Source organism: Sapajus apella, unplaced genomic scaffold (assembly GCF_009761245.1).
Source record: "Sapajus apella isolate SASKATOON/1434 unplaced genomic scaffold, GSC_monkey_1.0 scaffold87, whole genome shotgun sequence".
In the NCBI taxonomy this organism is placed as follows: Eukaryota; Metazoa; Chordata; class Mammalia; order Primates; family Cebidae; genus Sapajus; species Sapajus apella.
The window spans coordinates 6,859,047-6,884,081 of NW_022437027.1; the positions used below are offsets into that span (position 1 = coordinate 6,859,047).

The 25,035-nt window shown below is 36.7% G+C and overlaps 1 protein-coding gene across 1 annotated transcript in view; it reads right to left on the minus strand.

Moving 5' to 3' along the window:
* ARHGEF38 (Rho guanine nucleotide exchange factor 38) overlaps nt 1-21,699 on the minus strand; it is a 127,783-nt gene extending 106,084 nt beyond the window's left edge. Inside the window, exon 1 of the mRNA XM_032254861.1 lies at nt 21,242-21,699. Within this exon, the coding sequence (XP_032110752.1) occupies nt 21,242-21,437 (196 nt within the window). The 5' untranslated portion in view covers nt 21,438-21,699. The remainder of the gene's footprint in view (nt 1-21,241) is intronic.
* Between the last annotated feature and the right edge of the window lie 3,336 nt (nt 21,700-25,035).

Here is a 25,035-nt window from a genome sequence, read left to right on the forward strand (position 1 = left end):
AAATATTATACTGGTGATGGAATGACCTTCATAGTTAATTATATCCTTCTATCTCACAGGCTGTTTGACTATATATCATGTGCAGCACACATGACTAATGTACTTTCGCCTGGCTTCTATCAGGCGCCATATGTATGCTGCATCAAATTTCCTGGCAAAAATGTTATTTCAAGGTAATGTATGTAATAAAAATGTTCCCTTGGTGTCACAATAATATTATTTCTCCTCTGACAGTATTGTTAGAATCGTATCTACATTGATTAATACTCATCTGCCAATTCGAATGGGAACATATGTGTGGGTAAGAATAGTCATGCACTGCTTCTCACTATTATGAAATATAAAGACTAAAGTGAATTCTTGGAGGAATTCAATGCAAAAGATTAAAAAAATATTCCTAAAGAGGCATGAGCAGGCTGGGTGCAGTGGCTCACTCCTTTAACCCTAGCACTTTGGGGGGCTGAGGCAGTTGGATCACCTGGGTTAAGAATCCAAGATCAGCCTGGCCAACCTGGTGAAATCCTGACTCTACTAAAAATACAAAAAATTAGTTGGGCATGGTGGCAGGTGCCTGTCATCCCAGCTACTCAGGAGGCTGAGGCAGGAGAATCGCTTGAACCCAGGAGGCGGGGGTTGCAGTGAGCTGATATCGTGCTATTGCACTCGAGCCTGGGTAACAGAGCGAGATTCCATCTCAATAAAAGATAGAAAGCAAAAAAGAAAAGCAAACAAGCAGGAAAGAGAGAAGAAAGAGAGAGAGAGAGAAAGAGAGAGGCATGAGCTCTTTTTAGGATGGCAATTCTAATTTAAATAATTTTAATAACAAATTTTTTCTTCTATAGATGGACATATTCTTTTTTCTCTGAGTTTTTCATTGTAGTAAAATATACATGACATAAAATGTACCATGTTAACTATTTTTAAGTGTGCAGCTCAGCGGCATTAAGTGCCTTCACATTGTTGTGCAACCATTAACACCAAACATCTCTAGAATGTTTTCATCTTTCTAAACAAATTTTATACCCATTAAACAATACTTCTGCATTTCTTCCTCCCTCCAGCCCCTGGCAACCGTCATTCTACTTTTTGTCTCTACGAATTTGAACTACTATGTACCTCATATAAGTAGAGTCATACAGTATTTTTTCTTTTGTGTCTGGCTTATTTCAGTTAGCAGAATGCATTCAAGGTTCATCTGTGTTGTATCATGTTTCTTTAAGGTTCATTGACATTGTACCATGTCATCAGAATTTCCTTTCTTTTTAAGGCTGAATGATACTCCATTGTGTCTATATACTGTGATATGGTTTGGCTGTGTCCCTACCCAAATCTCATTTTGAATTGTAGTTCCCGTAATCTCTACGTGTCGTGGGAGGGACCCAATAGAAGGTAATTGAATCATGGGGATGGTTACCCCTAAGCTGCTGTTCTTGTGAAAGTGAGTTCTCACAAGATCTGATGGTCTTATAAGGGCCTTTTCCCCTCTCTTCACTCATACTTCCCCTTCCTGTCACCATGAGAAGGATGTGTTTATTTCCCCCTCTGCTATGTTCATGTTTCCTGAGACCTCCCCAGCCCTGTGGAACTCTGAGTCAATTAAACTTTTTTCCTTTATAAATTACCCAGTCTCAGATATGTCTTTATCAGCAGTGTGAGAACAGACTAATACATACTGCATTTTGTTTATAAAAGTGTATATTCCCCCAAATTATTTTTGACATTAAAGCGTTATACACTATTACTGTAATTATATTTGATTATAATATATTTTGAAATCCTATAAGATCAAACATTTTCAAGAACTTATTATTAACCAGTTTTAAAAATATGCATTGTTTATTATCTTTCTCACAACTCTAAAAATGGAATATTACTCTAATTTTAGAGATGAAGAAACTGAATACAGTGAGTGTATGTTAAACATATCCGATGATTCACAGAATATGCAGGAGAGCTGGGATTCAGACTTTATGTGCTTAGCTCTGAAGCCTCTGAAGCCTAAGCTCTCTCACTTCACTCCCTTACTGGAAATGTTGTGATCATGGTGCATTGTGTTCTATGTAGTGGAATTTTGCTGGATAGGGAGGCATAGAATTCAGTTCTGGCAATGACACCCACTTCCTGTGTGACTTTGACCAAGTCATTTGCCTTCACTAAATTTCTTCATCTGTAGAAGGAGAACAAGAAAAAATAGTAATACTAGTGATAAGAAAAGCTAACATTTTTGGGTACAAGCACTGAGCTTGTTTTGCATTTGCTCTTCAGTCTTCACAAAAACTCTGTACGATGTATGTTTTACACATGTAGAAGCTGACAAATACAGAAATTAAGTAATTTGCCCAAGGTCATACCACTGAAAGTGGTGGGGCAGGATTCAAACCTGAGCCAGGCTGGCTCCAGGATCTGCATGTTAACCACTACTCACTGCTAGGAGGTTGTGAGAATTGAGATAAAGCATGAAAACTGCTTCACTCAGTGTCTGACACACCAGAAACCTCTCAAAAAATGTCAGTCATTGTTTTTATGACCATGATTTACTTGCCATTATTCTATATCTGGTTCTGAATGGCTGCACCTGCTTTCCCTCTTTTTCTTTTCCTTGTAAATGTTCCAAGGCCAGGAGGGGAGACTGAGCAGCTATCAGGAAATTGCCCTCCTTGGCTGGAAAAAGCAAAAACGCTGAAGGCTGCTACAAAGTCGGTTCAACACCAGGCCTAATGTGCACTGCTATTATTCAGGCTGAATTCAAATGAGCTAGAAATATAGCCCTTGCATGTTGTTTGGCATAATATAATAACATCTAAATTTTAAAAATCTGAATCTCTCCCATTTACCCCAAAGCTAAATCACCAATGCAAATAAGTTTCTGAGAATTCACTGAAAATGTGCTTCTCAAGCAAGTTTAATGGGCAAAGAGATGATTAAATAGCTGTGTTCTGCTAAAGTACACAGCCTGTTATTACTTTTAAAATTCTAAGTCACTGTTTATATAGGTTAAGGTTTCTCTCTGATATTATTTTTCAATAACTACCCATAAATAATCCTGAATTTAGATTTTCTTAATTATATTGCAATCTTACTGATCTCTTAATATAGTTGTAGTGAATAATTTCATATACCAAGCTTGAGGTTTTGCTTAATGCCTTACTTAACAACACTCACCCTTGCCCTAAAAATAATTTTCAGGAACATACACTTTTATAAACAAAATGGAATATATATTAGTCTGTTCCCATGCTGCTCATAAAGACATACCTCAAGAATGCTGGAACATTCTCATACTCACAACAGCCAACCAGGCAGGCACCACATCCACCATTCAATACATACTTGCTGGGCAACTTTCACAGTCATTTGTCTGTGGAGAACACTAAGATAATACAACACAAGAACCTGGCCATTAACTAGCATATAATTTCATCACAACACAAATATGTTTATAATTACATACAAAGCAAAGAATATTGGAATTTGAAGGTAAGTTAACAATTTTACAAATTCCATAGTCTTTTAAAGAAGCATTATATCTAATTTAATATCAATTTTTAAAATTACATATTCGATACTGTGCTGGTATGGTGCTTTGTGTTGTGTATATTATAATGAATAAACACCAGCTCTTATAGTCAAGATATGTATAGCCTAGAAGTAAAGACAGGGTATTGAAGTCATAAGATAAATCAACATTTTCCATTCTCTCCCTAAAATATACAAACTGATGTCTATGTACTTCTCCACTTAACAATCAAGGGGTATATTTTTCAAGACTTAATTGTGTTCAACAGCTGACCTCATTATGTCAGTTGTACTTCTTTGAAATTACATTAATTTAACCAAACTTACATAAATCAATGAAATATGAGAGTAAAATAGCATGTATATATTTCTGTGAAAATTGCTTTATTGTTTTGAAATAATTTTATAAAGTTGCCAAAGCACTGCTGTGATATTAGGAGTTGAATGAGACAAATTTAAAAGCTTAAGAATTATTCCAGAAAGATTATGCAAACAAATCTCTTTGCATTTTAAAATATTGGTCAGTATTTTAAAACTGGTGTAAATGGAGTACTTACTATTCAGGCATAAAAAGAATAATATCCCATCATTTGCAGCAATATGGATGGAACTGGAGGCCATTATGTTAAGCGAAATAAGCCAGGCACAGAAAGGCAAACTTTTTAAGTTCTCACTTATCTGTGCTGAAAATTAAAATGATTGAACTCATGGAGATAGTAAAAGGATGGCTGCCAGAGACTGGGAAGAGTGGTCTGAGGGAGGCAGTGGAGGAAAGGCAGATTAATCGGTGCAAAATCATAGTTAGAAAGAATAAATAAGGCCCAGTATTTGCTAGCACCACAAGGTGACTGTAATAAAAAATAATTTAACTGTACATTTCAAAATATGTAAGAGTATAATTGGATTATTTATAACACAAAGGATAAATTCTTGAAGTGATGGATACCCTATTTATCCTGATGGAATTACTATGCACTGCATGCCTGTATCAAATATCTCATGTAACCCATAAATATATGCACCTATGTAGCCACAAAAATTACAATTGTAGTACAAATATAATTATAATAACCTGTGACCCATGCTAAGCATAGCACAGCCTGGACGTCAGTCCTACTTGAGAAGTGACACAGTTGAAATCTGAAAGAGGTAGCACAAGGTAAAGAGAGATGCAAAGGTGTCATGAGGAAAAGAAATGGTATATTTAAAGGCTTGGTAGCAAAAAAAAAAAAAAAAAAGATGTGAAAACAGCTTAGTGAGGCTGAAGTACAAATGATGAAGGATGTGAAAAGGAGATGAGTCTGGAGAAATTCTCAGGAGACAGATCTCGACAATGAGGAAGTTTTAAATAAGTGAGGGGCATGATTAGATTCTCTTAGCATGATCACTTTGGCCTCCACAGTCCAGATTTGGGAGGGGAGGGTGAGGAGCAAGGCTGTGGGTAGTGAAGTGGCTCTCGCCTGGACAGTCTAGTCACTACGGGAAAGAAGGTGGGAGTTAAGCTTAGTCTAATTGCCAAGAACATAGAAAGAACTGAACAGATCAAGGGAAATTCAAGAGGTGAAATTACCATGAACTGGTGAGTAATCAATGCAGAGCATAAAGGAGAAGTCAAAGCTGACTCTCAGATTTCTGACTTGTTAACTGGGTCATGGTACATTTAAAGAAATAGGGAACAATGGGAAAAGAACAGGTAGCGGAGATAATGTGATAAGTTCTGCTCAGTTCTATCTCATTATATAAAAAAGGAACCTAATTTCTAGAGAGAGTAAGTCTTCTACCTTAAGTAGCAAAGCCAGAAACTGAGTTCAGAACTTCTGACCAACACTCCTTCCCTCCCTCCCTCTCTCAGTCCAATTCCCTTTCTACCTGTATAGTGCAAACACCCACCCATAATTCAGTCTACAGTTTTATTCTAGGTAGATCATTATGAAATCCCTAGATATGATTATAAATGTTCTTTCATCCCTCTCCATGCTGTCAATTTCATATCTGTCCCCATAAACCCTCCAAAAAACCTTGGCTTAGCATTTCATTGGACCCTACCAACATAAGTTTCACACAGTAAAATCTTTTATCTTTTAAAATCAGTTTCAGTGGAAATCTGACCCACAGAAAGATGAATGGAGCAGCCTTCTGTGAAACAGGTTGAAAATAATTGCATGTCAGGCAGGGTTTGGAGAGGAGCCAGTGAGGTATTGAGCGAAAATGTGGAGGAGCAGACCCTTCGAGACTCTGGATTTGAAAGCCCAAACATCGGGGCAGGGAATATTTTATCCTCATTGGAAGGGCATGTAATTTATTTCCTCTGACTGCTAATTGGCACAGAAAGTAGATTAGTGGATTTCAAAAAGGAATTAAACAAAGCTTACCTGGCTTGAAAAATACTTAAGTGGCACTGGTTTGAATTTACAGGTTCCAACAGTGATCAGCATAGCACAGACAGAACAATTAGGAGCTAAATAAATGGGCACTTCTGAAAATGTTTTTATTTAAAGTCTTTAGCAGGAGAAGATGAGTGAAAAGGCGAAGATTATGAGCCCTGAATAGAATGGGAACGTGACTTGGTAAAGGCCTCCCGGTATTCACTTATTCTGTTATGGTTGCAAACCATTATCTAGGATGCAAAATTTTGGCTGGATAAGAAATACTGCTTTTATCCATTTGTTCGTTCATCCAACTAGCACTTCTTGAGTGTTCATTGTGCCGTGCATTGTTCAAGACCTGTGGTTCTTAATCTGGCGATTTTACCTCTCCCCCACCCCCAGGGAATATTTGACAAGGTTTGGAGTTGTGTTTGGTTCTCACAGCTTGGGTCAGGGATGACTACCAGCAGTGAGGGATGCTTCTGCTACTATCCTACAATACACAGGACAGTTCCCCACAACAAGAAATTAGTAGTATAAATATATTGAGAAATCCTGTTCTAGATGCTAGCAATAAAGCAATGGAAAAAAAAAAGAGAAAAACCTCAGCGCTTATGAAACTTATATTTTCTTGACAGAAGAGAAACAATCAACCAGTTAATAAGGAAATATATAGCTAGCAGATAGTGTTAAGGCACTATGAAGAGAAATAAAGCAGGTGGTGGTTACTACTGTATAGACAGAGGTCAGGAAGACTTCATTAATAAGGCGAATTTTGAGCAGAAACTTAAAGAGTAGCAAGTCACAGTACAGTAGTGAAGGCTGATCCCATTGCTTGTTTTTTAATTCCAATACTGCATGAATTCAAGGTAAAGGTAAGTTTAAAACAATTTCTGGGAAAATTATCAGAGCATTCTTGCTTCTCCACACCTCTTTTTATCACTAAAACTTTTATGTAGGTTTAGACGTAGAGGTATATCATTTTGCATTTTTTACCCATTTTAGAAAATGAGAAACAGGTTAGTTTCCCTCTTAACCAATTGAAACAGACTCTTTTAGTTCAACTTAGTCAACTATTTCAGGTCACAGGTTCCAAACACCATGTATAAAACAGTGATTGATGCATCAGTGTATGGATATACACACATGTATTCTTCATTAGTGTGCAGTATGTATGCATACAGTACACAGAGTGAATATGTTAATGTACTTTTACTACACATGAAGTAATATGGGGGCAGAAAAGGTAATCAGGGTTTTAGCATAAACATATCAAAGTGGAAAAGGATATTTTGAAAATAAAATCAAATTATAATTCGAGTGTTTTATATATTTTTTGGTTTTACTTTGTACATACTTACAAGAACACATAGCAAAAAATATATAGAATTTGAGCTTTTCTTATAGACTAAACCCAGTCCAAAATCTTATATGATTTATGATTTACCAAAAGAAAAATCTAACTACAATTATATGATTATTATACTCTGTATATGAAAAATCAAACACTTAAAAACTGCAATTGAATGAAGCTTTAAGTTTCTCAGAGTTGTATTGCCTTTTCCCCAAGGATTCCTTCATTAAAAATAATCTAATTTTATATCTTAATATTTTACTTCAATGTAGAAATGCTCAGAATAAAGAAGCAAAAGCATACTATGAGATTATAATTGCAATATTTCAAAAATACTCAGTGAAGTTTTGAGTATTTTTAAAACAGTATCATCATTGTAACATAATGACAGTCCTAAATATTTAATTGGTGTGGCATTAAGAAGAAATTCAAACTCTAAGACAGTATTTATTTCAAATATGTTATTTATATTTTTAGATGTATAGATCTGGTTAACAAAAAAAAAAAAGAAAATGAGAAAATCACTCTACTTAGAGTATTTTATTATCTCAGAATAAAAATAATTTAATTTCTATACCTATGTCTGGTTATAAAAATGTGATATTATGTTCAGAGTGATAACTGATCAGTTCTCCAGTACATGATAGGTGTGATTTTTTTATGCCCTTGCTAATGATGGCAGAATTTTAAAGGATGATTCAACAGATCACAATATAGAGAAGAGAAATGTAAGACATGAGGAAAATTGATAAATAATTCCTTCAGCTGAGTTAGATGCATACCCAGGTGCTATGAGCCTGAAGCCAGTGAAGAAGTAATCAAGAGCTGGCTGAGATGGAATGAGCCATGGAGAAGGGCCTCCTTTATTCACCAGGACTTTCATTGCACAACTGCCACACTGTCCATTGATTGTTTATTCATGTACTCATTTACTCACTCATTAATTCAACAAACATAGCTATTGAGTACATGCCAACTTTTTCTAGGCACTGTAGATATAAATGTGCCTGTCTTCAAGAAGTTCAACTGAGTGAGAGAAACGTAGACATGTAAATACCAACTATGTGAAATATAGAGAGGGTGTGAGGCATGAATATAGTTTAGGTGTAATGACTGAGAAGGATAGACATAAAAAGATGAGTTAGGGGTTTATAAAGCAACTGGGATGGGGGTGAGCCACCTTATCAAATATGCCAGTCCAAAGTAGAACTGTCCTGCATGATGTAAACCAAAAACAAAATTTTAAGCCCCCAACCATCTGAATGAACCCCTCCTCTTGGCCAAGGGCATTCCAAAGTTAAACTGGAAAACTAGTTCAGGCCATGATTAGAAAGAGGAGTTAAATGTGCCTCCTTATTCCCTCATCCTTTTTTGAATTAAGACACAGCTGACCAGCATTATCATTAAAACAGCTCTTAAGATGGATGGAACAGATTGTTTAAGTCTGGTAAGAAACATTTACAATCTATTCTCTCTGTAGCCTGCTACCTGGGGTCTCCAACTGTATGATAAAACCTTGGTCTCCACAACCCCTTATCTTAACTCTAACATTCCGTGATATTGATTCCAGGTCTTTAGATAATAACTCAACCAACTGCCAATCAGAAAATCTTTGAGTCTGCCTGTGATCTAGAAGTCCCCTCACTCCTTCCCTCCACCCTGCTTCCAGTTGTCCTACCTTTCCTGACCAATACTTAAAATGTATAAAACCAAATTATAGGCTGACCACCTTAGGCACATGTTCTCAGGATCTCCTGAGGGCTGTGTCATAGGCCATTGGTCCCTCACGTTTGGCTCAGAATAAATATCTTCAAATATTTCAGAGTTCAACTCTCTTCATTGACAAAAGTAGCATTGTCCTGCAGGCCAGAGATGACAGAGAGTCAGATTGGGAGAAGCCTTACATTCCACTTTAATGCTGTAAACCAGGGGCTGCCAAACTTTTTTATTATTTTTTATTGTGGTAGAATATTAATGACATAAAATGTACCATGATAACTACTTTTAAGTAAACAATTCAGTAGCATTAAATATATTCACATTATTGGGCAATTATTACCATCATCTGCCTTCAGAACTTTTTCATCTTCCCAAATTGAAACTCTACCCATTAAACAAAAATTCCCCATGTCCTCATTTCCCCCAGCCCCTGCAAACCACCATTCTAATTTTTGTCCCTGTGAATCTGACTACTGTATGTACCTCATATAAGTAGAATCATATAGTGCTTGACGTTTTGTGCCTAGCTTATTTTAGTTAGCATAATGTCTTTAATGATCATCCATGTAGTAGTGTGTGTTAGAATTTTATTGCAAATTTTTTTATTGTGTCAGTTAAACTGTTCTGTGGATACACCTTTAATATATGTATAGTATTAATGTATCATACACATTATGAAGCATACACAAAAATAAACATTTTCAAAGAGTGGGGCTAAAAAAACACACATATTTTTCTTCTCACAATAGATTCTCTGTAAAATATCCTGGGGTTTATATTCCCCTATTTGGGTACTGCTGATAGCTATAGAATAATCAAAAGCAATGAAAAATCTTAAGCAAAGGAGCCATGTAGTTTGACATGCTGACCAGGTTTTTCACCAAGCACCCTCATCCAGCTACGCACTTTGTAATTAGTGATGACAAGCAGTTTTCAAAGACTAGATAATTCAGATAATCAGTTTTATATTTTTAGAGTAGAATATTCTAGTGATTCTGTGAATATTCCGTGCAATAGTGTATCTTTCTAATTTCTAAGCACATAAAACATTTTGTTGAGAAGCATAAAATGACACAGCTACTGGAAAACACTTGTGGGTCATTGTTCACTTCGAGATTGCAGATGAATGTATTGGCAGAACTTAACGGTTCTCTCGATGCTTGTGACTATGGTTCAAAAGTATATTAAAATCAGTTGATTTCTTAAGCGCAAACCACAAAACAGGTACTACTACTAAAAACCAAGGTTAGAACAAGAAAACTGCATAGTGGTTGAAAAAGCACTGACATTGGAGCCAAGGAGACCTCAGGAAAACTGACTTCACCAGTTACTATTAATAGCTGTGTGACCATTGGGAGAATGCCTATACCTCTCTTAACCTCCATTGTATCATCTATAAATATATGATAATAACTTATTTGCAAAGTTACTAAGAGCATGAAATGACGTACTGCACCTAAGTGCCTACTACAGATGTTCAGTTGGTGTTCGTACCAGCTCTTCCATTTAGAAATCCCCAAATACAAAAACCAGTATTATTATCTTATTCCATGTATGAGGACCAGCATAATCCCTCCGCCTGAAAAGCCTTCTACCCCTAAAAGTCCTAATTGGATTTCAAGATTCAGATTTCAGTGTATTTCCTTCAGGCATTTCAGAGGTGCAATTAAGCTCTTTCTTATCATAGCTCCTGTATTGCTTTATTTGTGTCTCTAATAATAATAACCACTTAGTATGTGGTGGATGCTATGTTAGCACCAGTTCGCCTTGAAGGAAGGGATAAACTATTATCTCAGCTCTGGGAGTGGAACCAAACAGATATGCCCTCTTTAGGAATTATGTCAGATGAGAGCACCTCTCAAGTCATGCCCCTTCCCAAGATAGCCACATCCTCAAACCTAAAGTGTGATTTGAGGGCCCAGGTCCTTCACAACACTGGGGACAACTCCAAAAAATCATTCATCTTCAGAACTCCCCTTAGAGTTGGCTAAAGCTTCCCATGAGATAACATAACATAGCTCGGCCTCTCCTTCTGCTCAGGCATATATCCTTCCCTTTTCTTCCCCAAGTGATAGTCACAAGAATGTTGCCTAGTAAATCCCCTGTACCCTAATCTCTGCTTCAGAATTTGCAACTCAGAAACCCAATTTGCAGTATACCTTAGGTACTTGTTACATTACTGCAATAATTTGTTCACAACCTGTCTCACTCAATGGGCTGGGTTTGCTTCTGATATTTAGAAAAATATTCTTAGGACCTAGTTATACCTGGCACACATGAATACCTAGCAACTATTTGTTGAATAAATTCATTTTAAAAAGAGATCCTATTTTGCTTGGCCAGGAAATGCTATTTTCTTGTTTAATAAAATTTATTTATTTATCATCTTTCTTTACAGAAAAAGAATGTAAAAAAGCTAACTGAAAGTTAACTACCATTATACAAAATGAGAATGACAGAATTGTAAAAGCAAGTATGTCATAAGGATCAATATAATCGTAATTATTCATTGGATATTTTAAAGTCATGCAATAAGGAGTCACTGAGCAGAATAACTGTATACTCGACATTGCTTAAATGCTAAGTCTTTTTTCCCAAGGAGAATTATATTCAAACAACAGAAAAAGCAAAAAATGCAATAAAGTAGCATAATTTCACAGAGTAATAGATGGTATGAAAGCCACTGAGGGGGATCAGAACACGCCATCCCTAAATATGCCACTTTGGCATATTATTTTGAGCTGGAGACACTCAACAGCACATGCAGGAAGGTCTCTCTGCCTTTCCCTTTTTTACTTAAAAGCAGAGTCTAAATTTATCATGAGAAAAGTGCCCTCCCTATATCACAAAGAAGGGAATATTCTTATCAGAGACAGGGAGTTAGCACAGAGATGAGTCTATATAACCAAATCTTTAAAAAATAACCTTTATCTTCCATTAGCTTTCCCCATCAATTTCCTTGTCACTTTTCCACAATTTCCTTCCCCAACCCTAAACTCTTTGACTTTGACTTTGTCATAGCTCCACAATTTATGACTCTTTGTTAAAATGTTGTATAAACCCCTGGGTCTAACTTTGAGATTTTTACTTGTTTCTTTCTACAAAGCCCACCATGATACATAAAGATATTAACCTCAAGTAAAATGTGTATGCTTTTTCTTTTGTTAATATGTCTTTTGTCTGTACAATTCACAGGTCCTAGTCACAGAATTTAACAGGGTAGAGGAAAAGTATTTCCTCACTTACATCATTTTCAGTCGGATGGTTAGGGATAGACTCCCAAAAAGGTGAACAGAGGCTTCAATGATAAAAATCCACACTTGCATGAATTTGGGGAAAGAATCTTTTATTTTATTTTGTTTTTATTTTTATTTTTTTATTTTTTGAAACTTCAGGCTGGAGTGCAGTGGCACAATCTCAGCTCACTGCAACTTCTGCCTTCTGCCTCCCAGGTTCAAGTGATTCTTGTGCCTCAGCCAGCATATAAAAAATATACAACTTTATTCTATTTTTTGCTTTTTCTGTCATTTGAATATAATTCTCCTTGGGGAAAAAGACTTAGCATTTAAACAATAGCTGGGATTAATCAGTAGCTGGGATTACAGGCATGCACCACCAGCAGCTAATTTTTTTTTTTTTTTTTTTGGTAGAGATAGGGTCTCACCAGGCTGGTGTCAAACTCCTGAGCTCAAGAGATCCGGCTACCTTGGCCTCCCAAAGTACTGGGATTACAGGCATGAGTCACCACACCTGGCCTATATGGGAAAATGTCTTTTAGACAGACAAAATGCTAATATAAAGGCCAGGGAGCAAGTACAAATTTGGCTCTAAGCTCCTAGCAGGTAAATATAGTAAACTGTTTTTATCTGGGAGGGGATACGTTTTTATTCTTAATCAGAGTCAGTTTTCCATTTAATAAAATCTGAATGGCACTGAGAGAGGCAAACAATGTCTTCATCAACCATTTCACAACAAATACTGAAGGAGAAATCTGTGATGGCTTTTTGTAGTGACATTGGAGACCTATCATTAAGAAGCATTCAGGAAAGACAGTTTCTCTGAGCTGCTATAATGACTCACAACACTTAAAGTAGTAGCTAGATGACATGAGCTTTAAGTTTTCTTCTTTAAGTAAGAATTGTATGTAAGCCTAATATTGCATCTTCTATCGAGAGCTTCAATGCAGGTATCTTAGAGAATTTATTTATTCTCTGATTCATTAATCAAGAAAAAAATTGGTCAGAAAACCTTGGACAAAGGCTTTTAATCATAGCACTCTGTGTTCCTGCTGCATTTAAGTTACGACTCACAATTTAAGCTGACTTTGTAGAATTCTACTGAAATATCACCTACCCGGATAAAGAGTTTCTTGCTTCCAGCATACGATTCCATTCTTTTCATTTGCAAATGTATTCCCTCCTCTCATTGCTATAGAATAGGACTCTCAGTTATTCTGATATATGTTAAGTTTTATTGAGATGCAAATAAATGACAACAGGCATAAAATTAAAGAAATATGAGTGTCAGTGTCAGGATACTCACCAAAGTGGGAAATGGAGATCATTAAGCTATTACTATAAGGCATGTTTGCTTAACCTGCCTTTGTAATTTTGTCCCTTGACAATTAAACAAAAAAAAGTATTTATTAAACAGTGACACTCTGGCAGGGACATGCCACTATAATTCAAAAGAAAGAAGATATATTCCAAAGTGAAAAACAGCAAGTTAAGCTCTCTTATGGTAGCAGAGAAATGTCATCACATTACAAAACATGTGCTGCAACCATCAAATGGCTTTGACTTCTTATTACCAGTAAATCATATGTATAAAATACCTACTGAGTCAACTAATTAGATTCATTCTGTTTTGCAAATATTTCAAGCATGTGACATCTCAAGCCCAAGCCCTACCATCTATTTTTCTCAATGATAAAATCAGAACTGAAGAGAAGAGATGTTGGTTTTCAGTCACAGTGTGTGTGACAGCCTCTGGCTATCATAGTTCCTAGCAGATAACATAACATTAATACTCAATCTCTCCCTTCCCTTGCCTTCCCTCTTACTTTCACAACCTCGTATAGAAGGACGGTTATATCCTGAAATAGATTACAGCCAAAAACCACACAAAGCTGCCTCCCTTGTGGGACCTGGAGCAAAGATACAGGTGGGGGCCAGCATATCAGATCTACATATTTAAAAGTTATAAATCAAGCTGGTAAACTATTAAATAAAATGTGATGTATCCTTCTGTCTTGATAAATATATTTTTTAACAATCTTGAAGGCCAACTTCTAATTTACATTTCTCGTATACCTCAGAGTTTTGTGCCAAAATTTGGCAGGGGGCCATGGGACACACGCACTGCTACCCAGTCTTGAGGCTTGTACCCCTACCTTTCTCTCCGCCAGCTCTCCCACCTAGAGGAACCTGATAGGCATGGTATAAACACTCCAGCATGATTAAGCTCTAGAAACACTCCTATAATCAACTGTTCCTTAGGCCTGAGAGCATGCACACCAGCAGCCACACTCTGTTCTTGAGAGCATGGGATAAGAAGAAGTCCAAGCAAATGTTGGAGCCAGTACTGGGGCCTGTTGAACAGAAAATTCCACAGTCTCAGATACAGTCTAGAAGTGAAGGTAGGATTCCCAGATAAGCCATAACTTTGAGTCTTGTCTGGTTCTAAGAATGATACTGCTTATCAATTTAGCAACTCTTGCAATAATTCTACTTTTATCAGGAAATCAATATTCACAAAAGTACTGATGCTAATATAGATTATGGCATCAAGAAAAAGTAATTCTATAAACAGAGGTTTTTTCCTTTCCTGTGCCAACAGAAACAAAGATGAATGTAGCTTGGGTGCTTTTCTCTCTCCCATATTTTCCCCAACTATATTACTATTTTAAGGTGTATTTCTATTCATGCTTGCTGCTTGCCTGGTTTCTATCTCTTCCCTTCTCTCTCTTTTTCCTCTTCTTCAGTCCTTCTTCCTCTTGATGCCTCATTTTACATTTTGATAAACCCATAATTTTTGTAAATAAAAAAAGCACAACTAGAAATAGTATTTGCTACTTTTAAGAAAGTTACACTAAAGTCGTATTGGTCAAACACAGGAATAAATTTGTCCATCACAATGTGGTAGTAGTAGAACAGCCTCAATTTCTGTGACTCATACGTTATTTGACACAAATAGTTCTTCTAAAAACTGCAAGATGACTCTACTGAAAAAAATTGGAAAGTAAAATACCCTGCTTTACATTGGTTTCTATGCATGCAGTAAGACAAAAATTACTGAGTTTTTACAGTGTGTTGCCTTATAGAAAGATTTGTCCTTCAAACTATGACACACACCTATGTGTACTGGTGTCACCTTACTAATTCAGATACTTCCCATTTTACTATAGAGTGTATGAAATCAGGTAAAGGGGAAATTGCTACTCAATAATCGAAGAACAGACATGAACAAAAAGGGTTTGTAGCACTGGGATAGAAACATACACGGGAAGCTGGACAATTTGTTTTACTCCATTCTTCATTTGGCCTTGAACAAAACTCACCAAGTCTTCCAGTATTAATTTCTGCTCACTGACAGACTGTCTATGTTCTTGAAAAACATGTTAAATTAAATGGCCTCGTAGTATTAACAGTCTAATTTATTATTTGAGCCACTTGTCCCCACATGGCACAGTATGTTATTTTGTATAAAGTTCATACAGTAGGATGGTTTGTCTTTAACACCATAGTAAGATAACTTCAGGTATCATAAAGTAACCTTTCTTCATGAGGATGATACAATAGCATTTGCAATAATAAAAATAAAATACAGTTCCACTATGAAGTGGAGAGTTAATTTTTGCCTTGCGTTACCAGCAGTGGTAATGGGTAATAGCATTTTATCCATGTATTCCCACGTTTTCACCTGGCGTTGGATGAACAAAATAGGCATTGGCCAGAAAATTAACCAGAAGTTTAGTGTGGTTATAGAGGATAAAGGTAACTGACCCATCTTGGCTGGTTTGGGCTGCTATAACAAATATATTAGAGACGGGATGGCTTAAGTTCCCCAAACATTTATTTTTCACAGTTCTGGAGGCTGGAAAATCTGGAATCAAGCTGATCTTATTCCTAATGAGGAAGATCTTATTCCTGCTGAGAGCCCACTTCCTGATTTGCAGATGGCCACCTTCTTGTATCCTGACATGGCTGAGAGCAGAGAGAAGCAAGCTCTCTCTTGTCTTTTCTTTTAAGGGATACTAATCCCATTCATGAAAGCTCCACCCTCAATAATTAATTACCTCCTAAAGACCCCACCTCCTAATACTGTCACACTGGGGATTAGGTTTCACATATGAAATTTAGAGGGACACAAACATTCAGTCCATGGTACCCATAGAGCAAGACCTCTAAACTTCATATTTTTAGCAAAGGTAAACTAAGAGGAATTCAATAATGTCAGTGACGTAAATCATATATATGTTGAATACTGTGAGTTCCAAATTTCTCTTCAAAGAATCAGTATGCCAGTATGTTTAGTTTCTGTGTTCTTTGTTCTCCATGTTAAAGTTTAACTTTCTCATTTTCTTCGTGTCCTTGCACCTAGTTTCAATAAACAGCTTGCCCACCACTAATCGATTACAGTTCACATCTGTTCCCCTGGTCACCTGCTTCGTCCTGAGTCACCCCTGGTCACTTGCTCTGACTTGAGTCACCTTTAGTTACCTGTTCCATAACTGCCTTTTCTGCTGAAACTGTTCACCCCACCACTCTGGCTGGTACCCCTGATATCTTTAAATCAGCCAACAGAATTAACTTAGACTGTGCAGTCCAACCCTAGCCAATAGGGAAACAACACAGCAATAGGGACTACCTGCATCAGGGAAAAGAACCCCTTCCCCTCCTTTGTTCAGGTGTGCTTTCTGCTCCATCCATGAGATGCATCCTTCTATAAACATAAAAATAGTCTTGCTGAGAAAATTTTTGTTCTAGTGCTATTTCTTTTGTGGCCCTGAAAAATTTGCTTCTAACATATGGTTTTCAGAAAAGGCTCCTAAATGTTAGTAAACTTTTGTTCTTTTTGTTCTTTAAATGTTACAGTAACTTTCAATAAAAAGTCTAATCATTGCAAAAATGTGTCTCAAGTACACACATGAACACATACACATATATCTATATCTATAAACTGGAGAGACATATATATATCTGTATATGCACAGACACACTTCTGTATAATTTTTAAATTAGGCATCTTTCAAATGTAGAGGTCATATATATAAGTATTTATGAAATTCTCAGTTTTTACAACTTCAACTATGAAATTTCCTCTATTTAGGTAATTTCTATGGCTCCCAGTAGAACAGATATGAGGAACTGATCTAGTGGAAGCTAAGATGGTTCTTGTTACAAATAGAAGAGGCATACTTGAAGTATGGTTGTTGTATGCTCTAAAAGCCTGTTTCATTCCCTGGAATTTCTGGCAACACCACATTCCTCAAGTTATTTTGGGACTGAAACAGGCTTCCACTAAGAATTACTTATTATATAAATTCTGTACATTTTAATCTCAGATATGTTCATTTACTGAAAAATTATCTTTCTGATAGAAATATCTGTCCTTATTTAGATACTTATATACAATGGTTCTTATTTCAGGCCTTGGTGCTTTTCTTCACACCAATTTCCTGCTTGAGCCTGATCATTTAAGTCGTTCATTCTATTTAACACTTACTGAGTGTTTACTGTATTCTTGACTGCTGAGATGAAACAGTTAACAAGACAGATAGGGTTTCTTTCATGGTGTATGGGAGGGGAGGCAGAGAAATGGGAGAGAAACAGCAGTCAATAACAGATGATAAACAAAGAAACAAAAACAATTCAGACAGAGCTAAATACAGTGAAAAAGTTAAAATGCCCTTCTTTTCCCTGTACCTTTCCTCATCTTTACCCTTATCATCTCTTAGAGACACCATTTTCTGACCACCTCCTTCACACAGTCCTGAATAGACCATTTCCTCCTTTTTTGGACCCACTGATCCTACCTCTACTTCTATAGTGCCACTTTATTGCATTTATTTGTTTACCTGTCTTATCTTTCCCAACCAGACTTTGAGCCTCTTTGGAGTAAAGGTCAGACATGTTTTCTTAATGATTTTGTGGTTGTAATTCCTGGCACATATTCTGTTTTTGCTCTTCATTGTAACCCTCAAGACACAGTATATCAAACATTCAATAAATGCCAATTTACCAAATGTGTATGATTTTACAATTTGCCTTCTTTCCGACGTATCCAGAGCCTTGAGAAAAATTAATTTCAAAGAACAATGTATAACATATTCAATAGATGCCAGTCAACTGAATTCATCTGTTTAAGGAGTAAAGGAGCCTAAGGGTAGCCTTTCTATTATTGTTCAGCTCGAGTCTTAGTAGGAATGACTATGTTGATGTGATCACAATCTTCTGCAAAGGTTTTAGGATGTCCTCATTAGAGCCATATTCTATTGCTTTAATTCAGCCCATGTACCATTTTAAAAATTGTTATTACAACTTAGATTCATACTACTAAAGTGAATTGCATTGAACAGATAGACTATGTATTATGAGTTAAAACACAAGCTCAAGAGCACCAAAGAAAGACCTTATATTTTCCAGAACCCAGAGAACTTGCTTCTCCAGAGAGTTAGAGGAGTGAATTATTTTTCTCTAGCAATACAGCATTGAAAGACAACCAATTAAATAAGCAACTAAATAATTTGAGAAATGTGGTGTTATCAGAAATTGCAGTATTTGAAAGCACACTTTGACTTCACAAGAGCTTTAGGCCATCTATCTGAGGGCCCTAACCAGCCCAGGTGTTTATTCAATGCCTCCCAGGGACTACCAGTTCCAAGGAAGGCAGAAGAAAAGCTCTTGGCATTTGAATAATAAAGAGCTTCTTAAGATGATTTAGGATTCATCTGCATGATAATGGGTATTGTACAGGCCAGAGAGCAAACCCACAGAACTGATTGCTTTGAACATTAATGAGAAAATGCCTTTCGTTGTTGCCAAAGCTGTTATAGTCGAATCATGCTAAAAGCTCTATTAGGCATTCGATAATCAGACTTGGATTTTTTTAAGGGTTACGTTTTAAAAACTCTACTTATCAGGAGTCCAGCCTATCTTTATGCTATATATGTTCCTCTATACTCCTTGGTGATTTTTCTCAAGCACAGACAGTTCTAGGAGCAAATGAAATGAAGTGCATAAAAAGCCTGAGGTCTTCTGCAAAGTAATCAACACATGCTGCTATATTATGTGGTCATAGACTTACTTTTTAAGGTAAATGTAGTAAGCAAAAATTTGTGAGTAGCAAAAATTATTTGCTATTTTTATTTTGCTAAGAGACTCTGATAGATGCTGAATTAGAGAAACTCAGGCAGAAGAAAACATGTAATTAGGGATAAAGCAATGGGCTTTTCCTGAATTTTTAGATGTGGTTTCTTTATTAAAGGACAAAAAAGAACTGAAAAAGAGATATAAGATATACAAACTTTGATTAATATTGGGTAAGTTCTGTTTTATCATTATGGTATCCATTATTCCTAAAATGTGTCAGCCAGTATTCCAGCTGTTTTATGTAATTATCTAATTTCATTCTCCCAACAACACTATGTGGTAAGCATCATCAGTCCCACTTTCACAGATAGGAAAATTGAGGCTTAGATATTTAAGATAATTTGCTCAAGTTCTTATAGGCAGTAAGTTGAAGAGCCAGGATTAGAAATCAAGTATGTATGATTTTAAATTCTCAAGGCACGTACTCACCATGGAATAACTACACAGCCATAAGAAAGAACAAAATCATGTCCTTTGTAGCAACATGGATACAACCTGAGGCCATTATCCTAAGCAAATTAATGCCGGGACAGAAAACCGAATACTGCATGTTCTACTTACGAATAAGAGCTAAACATTAGACACAGACGGACATAAAATTGGCAGCAGTAGATGCTGAGGACGACTGGAGTGAGGAGAGCGGGACAGAGGCAAGGGCTGAAAAACTGCCTAATAGGTACTATGCTCAGTACCTGGGTGATGAGATCACCAAATCGCACAGAATACCCATGTAACAAACACACACGTAACCCCTGAATATAAAGTGAAAGTTAAAATTTTTAAAAATGCATTATTTCCAATGTATTCATTGCTTTGAGAAAAAAATAATTTCAAAACAGCACCCTCCCTCATTAAAAAAAATTTTTTGAGGATAAGATTAATGCTTAAGTTCAGCTTTAGTGCTGAACTACCAGTAATTTTTTTTTAAATTTTACACATTAACTTATAGTAATGATTTGTATATTTAATTTAAATTCATTTAATTTAACTTAATTGATTTGCATAACTAAATCTTAGGTCATATTTGTGGAAAGAGATTTGCTAAACATAAGCATGTCCTATCTGATCTCATCATAGTTTTTCAAATCCAAAACGACAGCTCACAGTGGGAGGATGAGAGTTCAAACATGACTTGTGCTCAAAGCAGGAGAGGCAAGTTCCGGAAGATCACATAACAGGTACTGCAGAGAAGACTTAAAATGCTGCCCAATATCAACATCAAAATAAAGTTTTACTAGGTCAAATGACCTTCAGGAAACAGAGGAGAGAAAGGAAGGGTACCATCACAAAGTAAACTGAAGTTATTTCCTCAAATGTCATTCAAAATAAGCATGCTAAATATTTCTTACCATATTTGAGTACTATTCAATTTACTTAAAGGAAATGATCACCTGAGCGAATTTCAGCAAATCTTGTTATACCATCTCTCTGACTATAACATTCCTTCTTTTTCATAGGTTACAGTTTCATGCCCCTGTTTAAGATAACCACAATCAACCGTTCGGTACAATTACCCAGACAGATCTCATGGTGTAATATCACACATCTACCTTTCGAGATAAACAATCTTTTGTAGGTTTCCTAATCATTTGCTTTCCCGTGTTTTCCACTTCTTAAGTTGGGTGGAGAAAGGAGAAGAAAAGGAGAAAGTAGAAGAAAAAGGATTACCCTCACCAGAAAATTAAAAAAGCAATATTAAGAGTAATTCAGAATTAACTCTTTAACTGTTGAATCACATAATAAAAAGTTTTTCTATAATTTACAGGTCGCATTTACTTTCATCTTATTTTGTGGGAAGCAGAGGTGGTATTCGATTTTCTCCTCTGCCTTGTGTGTTTCTTTGCGAATGGAATTGTAGCAGAAATGGAGCTGGGAGTGCAGTAACATGGGACAATTGATTTCTTTTTGGTTACCTTGTAATTTCTGGTTGTATTCGGTCCTGTCAGATTGGCTCCTCCTCAAGGCGCCAGAGTGGTCCCCAGAAACACTGCTCTCAACCACCGTGTCAGTCTTCCTTCTCTCCAGCATATAGAGTCTGGGCCTCAAGAAGGCCAGATTCTTTTTCTTGGTGACCATGCTTTCTTTCCCAGTGGCTTCTTTGGACTCCATATGAGGCAGAGACAAGCTTTAGAGGCTTGCAGGCAATGGCTGGTGGCTAAGGTGCCTCGGGGTGAGGGTTAAAGCCACTAGAGTGACAAGTTTATCTGCCCCCTTCTAACTAAACCGCTTCACTCCAGGGTTACCTGGCTGTGACTGCCACCACCTCTAGGAAGTCCCAGAGCTCCACCCATATGAGGTCATTTTTTTAAAACCTAGAATCCAACAGGGGAAGCTGCCACCTGTTACCTGAGAGACTTGCAGCACAGAGCTAGGCAAAGCAGGGACTGTGCTGTCACATGCTACTGAAGCAAACAAAAATCCCATTGTGTGCAGTGAGGGGTGGGGAAAAAGGAAAGTGAACAAGGTGAGGCCGTGAGGAAGGAAGTACACGTTAGCATAACCCACGGTTTGTGGGTGTAATGTGTGCCCATGGGTGTGTACAGGTGCACAACACAGGACACTGTGTCGTGGTCTGCTGCCTGGAGGCAGACTAGGGCTCATGCATGGCTTTTGGCTGGAGTCACTAACAGGTGACCACAGAGGCAGTGCAGGGGCTATGAGAATTTGCTTTTGCATCACAACAGTGAGTACAGGATCATTTTCAGTGATTACTGTGTGCACTCAAAGTTATGCTTCTGCATTTCAACGTTGAACATTCAGCAATTATTTACTAAAAACGTACTTGCCAAACCCTGATCCGCATTCCTAAGAAAATAAGGATTCACATGTGAGAGTCATCTGGCAGCAAGAAAAAGAAGTGGAGGGAAATGCCTGTAGAGGCCTAGAGCCTTTTCAGATTTCTCTCTCTCCACAGGCTGCCCTTGTCTGAAATTAATGCGTCCACAGTCCCACCCTGTCCTTCTATGTTCTGGTCCTTAGGAAAATAAGCCCCGTGTCAGGGTTCAATTTCTGTAAGATCTTTTCCCTGTCCCTTTCATAGATGTAGTGCCAGAAAAGGGCAGCCCACCTTGGGAATCTAAGAAGTGGAAAAATGTTTGAAACTGAGGAGACACTATGCTTCTAGAAAATAGAAAGAATAGGGCAGGGGTTGAAAGACAGAAAGGCGAACAGTAATAGGCCTTTCACTAATTTTTTTTTTGAAGTTGTTTTTCCTCATATTTCCTGAGATCTCTCAAGGGAGAAATTCTCAGAAGCTCTGGGAATGTGCTGAGCACTTTGTATGCCTTCGTTAAGCAAAAGACAGACCCTAAGTAGGAAATTGGATTCTCTCCTATTGTTAAAGGGACCACCAAAATTCAGCTCTGTACTGACCAGTCTGAATCTTGCATAACTCCTGTTAGAAAAGATTTATAAATGAGGAAAAAGATGTGAAAATCATTTCCCAGCTCAGGGTGTGTGGGGTGAATATAATTTTCATAATTATCTTAAAGATAAATGACAAATCTTCACCCACTATGGAGACATCTATATATAGCTTGGCATACTGAATGGCTTTTCTAATTGATAGTCTTTTTTGAACAAACTCTCCCAAGTACATTTAATAAATACTTTTAAAGGCATAGTTACCTCTAAAATGTAAAAGAAATTTTTTGAATTTATGTTAAAATTCCTCAATTGTGTTTCAATATTATATATTATGAATGTAGGTATGCATATACATATTTATTATATTTGCCTGGTAACTACCAGATATTTATTTAGATATAGTTATCACTGAATAATGTGCAATTAAAACTATAGGACTTAATGGGCAACATGAGGTTTAGTATACAGCACTCAGAAACTTTGTCAATGGACCATAAAAATCAGATCAAGACCCAATAAAAATGGTAGCATGAATTTACACATGATAAATGTTTAAGAAATGCATAAATACTACACCAAATATAACCCTTTATCTTGAAAAAGACATGGCATTTGCTTGTGGAAATGGGCCTCAGAAAGGTCACAGCTTATGGGTTGTGAAATGGCAGAAGCAGCATTATTTGAAATCAGAGGGAAATTTATTATACTATATGTGGATGGGTGTGGCTCATAACTCAGGCAGTGGGCTGAAGTCACTGGTAATGTTTGAGGGGTGTATCTGTGTGAGTTTTGTGTATTCTTACGTGGCTCAGGTTATCTGGGTAGTTTTCTGCATTCAACTAGTATTTCAAGTAGACAAAATCACACACAAACAAATGTGAAATTGTATTATGTTCAAACACTTCCTTAACATGTCGATCTTGTTGGAACAAACTTGTATTTTCAAAACAAGTATGACAGCAGAACTTATTGTAGTAACTTCATTATACAATTTTATACTGTTTAACAACAAATACATTCTGAGAAAAACCTCATTAGGCAATTTTGTCATTCTCTGAATATCATGAAATGCATTTATACAAACCTAGATAGTGTAGCCTACTACATGTCTAGGCTATATGGTACTGCCTGTTGATTGCTCCTGGGCTATAAACCTGTTACTCTACTGAGTACCATAGGCAATTGTTACGCAATGGTAAGTGTTTGTATCTCTAAACATATTTAAACATAGAATTAAACATAGGAAGTACAGTAAAAGTATGGTCTTATAATATTATGAGACCATCATTGTGTATGTAGTCCATCATTGACTGAAACATCATTATTCAGCACATGACTGTGTTTTTTAATTTCACCAATTATGAAGATACGTAACATAGCTACTGTGAGTTCAGTGGTAAATATATATTTTATTCACAGTATTTTCCATGTAAAATTTAAGAATGATAGATAAATTATCTCAAAACAATCTTCTATTCAATCAGGGAATGAGAATAATAGTCTGATAGAATGAGGGGTGAATTATTGATCCTGAGAAGGTTTTCGCTTCTCCAATAAAAAGAGCCGTCTCATCTGGCTTCAACTTTCCTCCTTCTTCTAGACTGATCACAGGTGTAATGCATGGAGCAGTCACAGCCCTCCGGTGTCCATGAGAAAAGACCAAGAGATCCATGGGCTCTTATACCACTGACCTATGGAACCAACATCAGTAGCCTTTCACCTTTAGACTTGTCGTAAGGGTCAAATAAATCTCCCCTCCGTAAGCTATTGCTAAATGGAGTTCTTGTTTTGAACACATTTCTAGTGGATTTAACAGGGGGTGCTTAGTTTACAGATTCACAGTTCTTTTGCTTATCTCCTTGACATTTCTTAAGCCAGTGTGTTTAGTATCCCTAGCATAAAACATGACTTAATTTTGCTAGAAATGAGAACCGCCGGGTCAGAGAGCTTTTGAGTGCTCTGACACTGGGGCATCTTGCTGGACCATCAGTGACACTAGAGCAGCAAGGCCTCTAAATTTCATATTTTTAGCAAAGGTATAAAATGTTTCAATACAGGAGGTTTATATTACTTAAATAAATACATAAAATATTGATATTAAGACATTTAAATGTATTTTGTTTGGATAAGGAACACACGATTCCCAGTTCATTGTTAGGCAAAGCACTGGACAGTGAGTTCAAGACTCAGTTTTAGTCTTAACTGTGACATAAATCAGCTTCATGATCTTACAATTGACATAATCTCTCTAGGTCCCAATTTCTTCATTTGTAAAATGTAAGAGAGAATTAGTCATTAGTGCTATTCACTGAATATTTTTAGTTCTCCATGTAGACACATG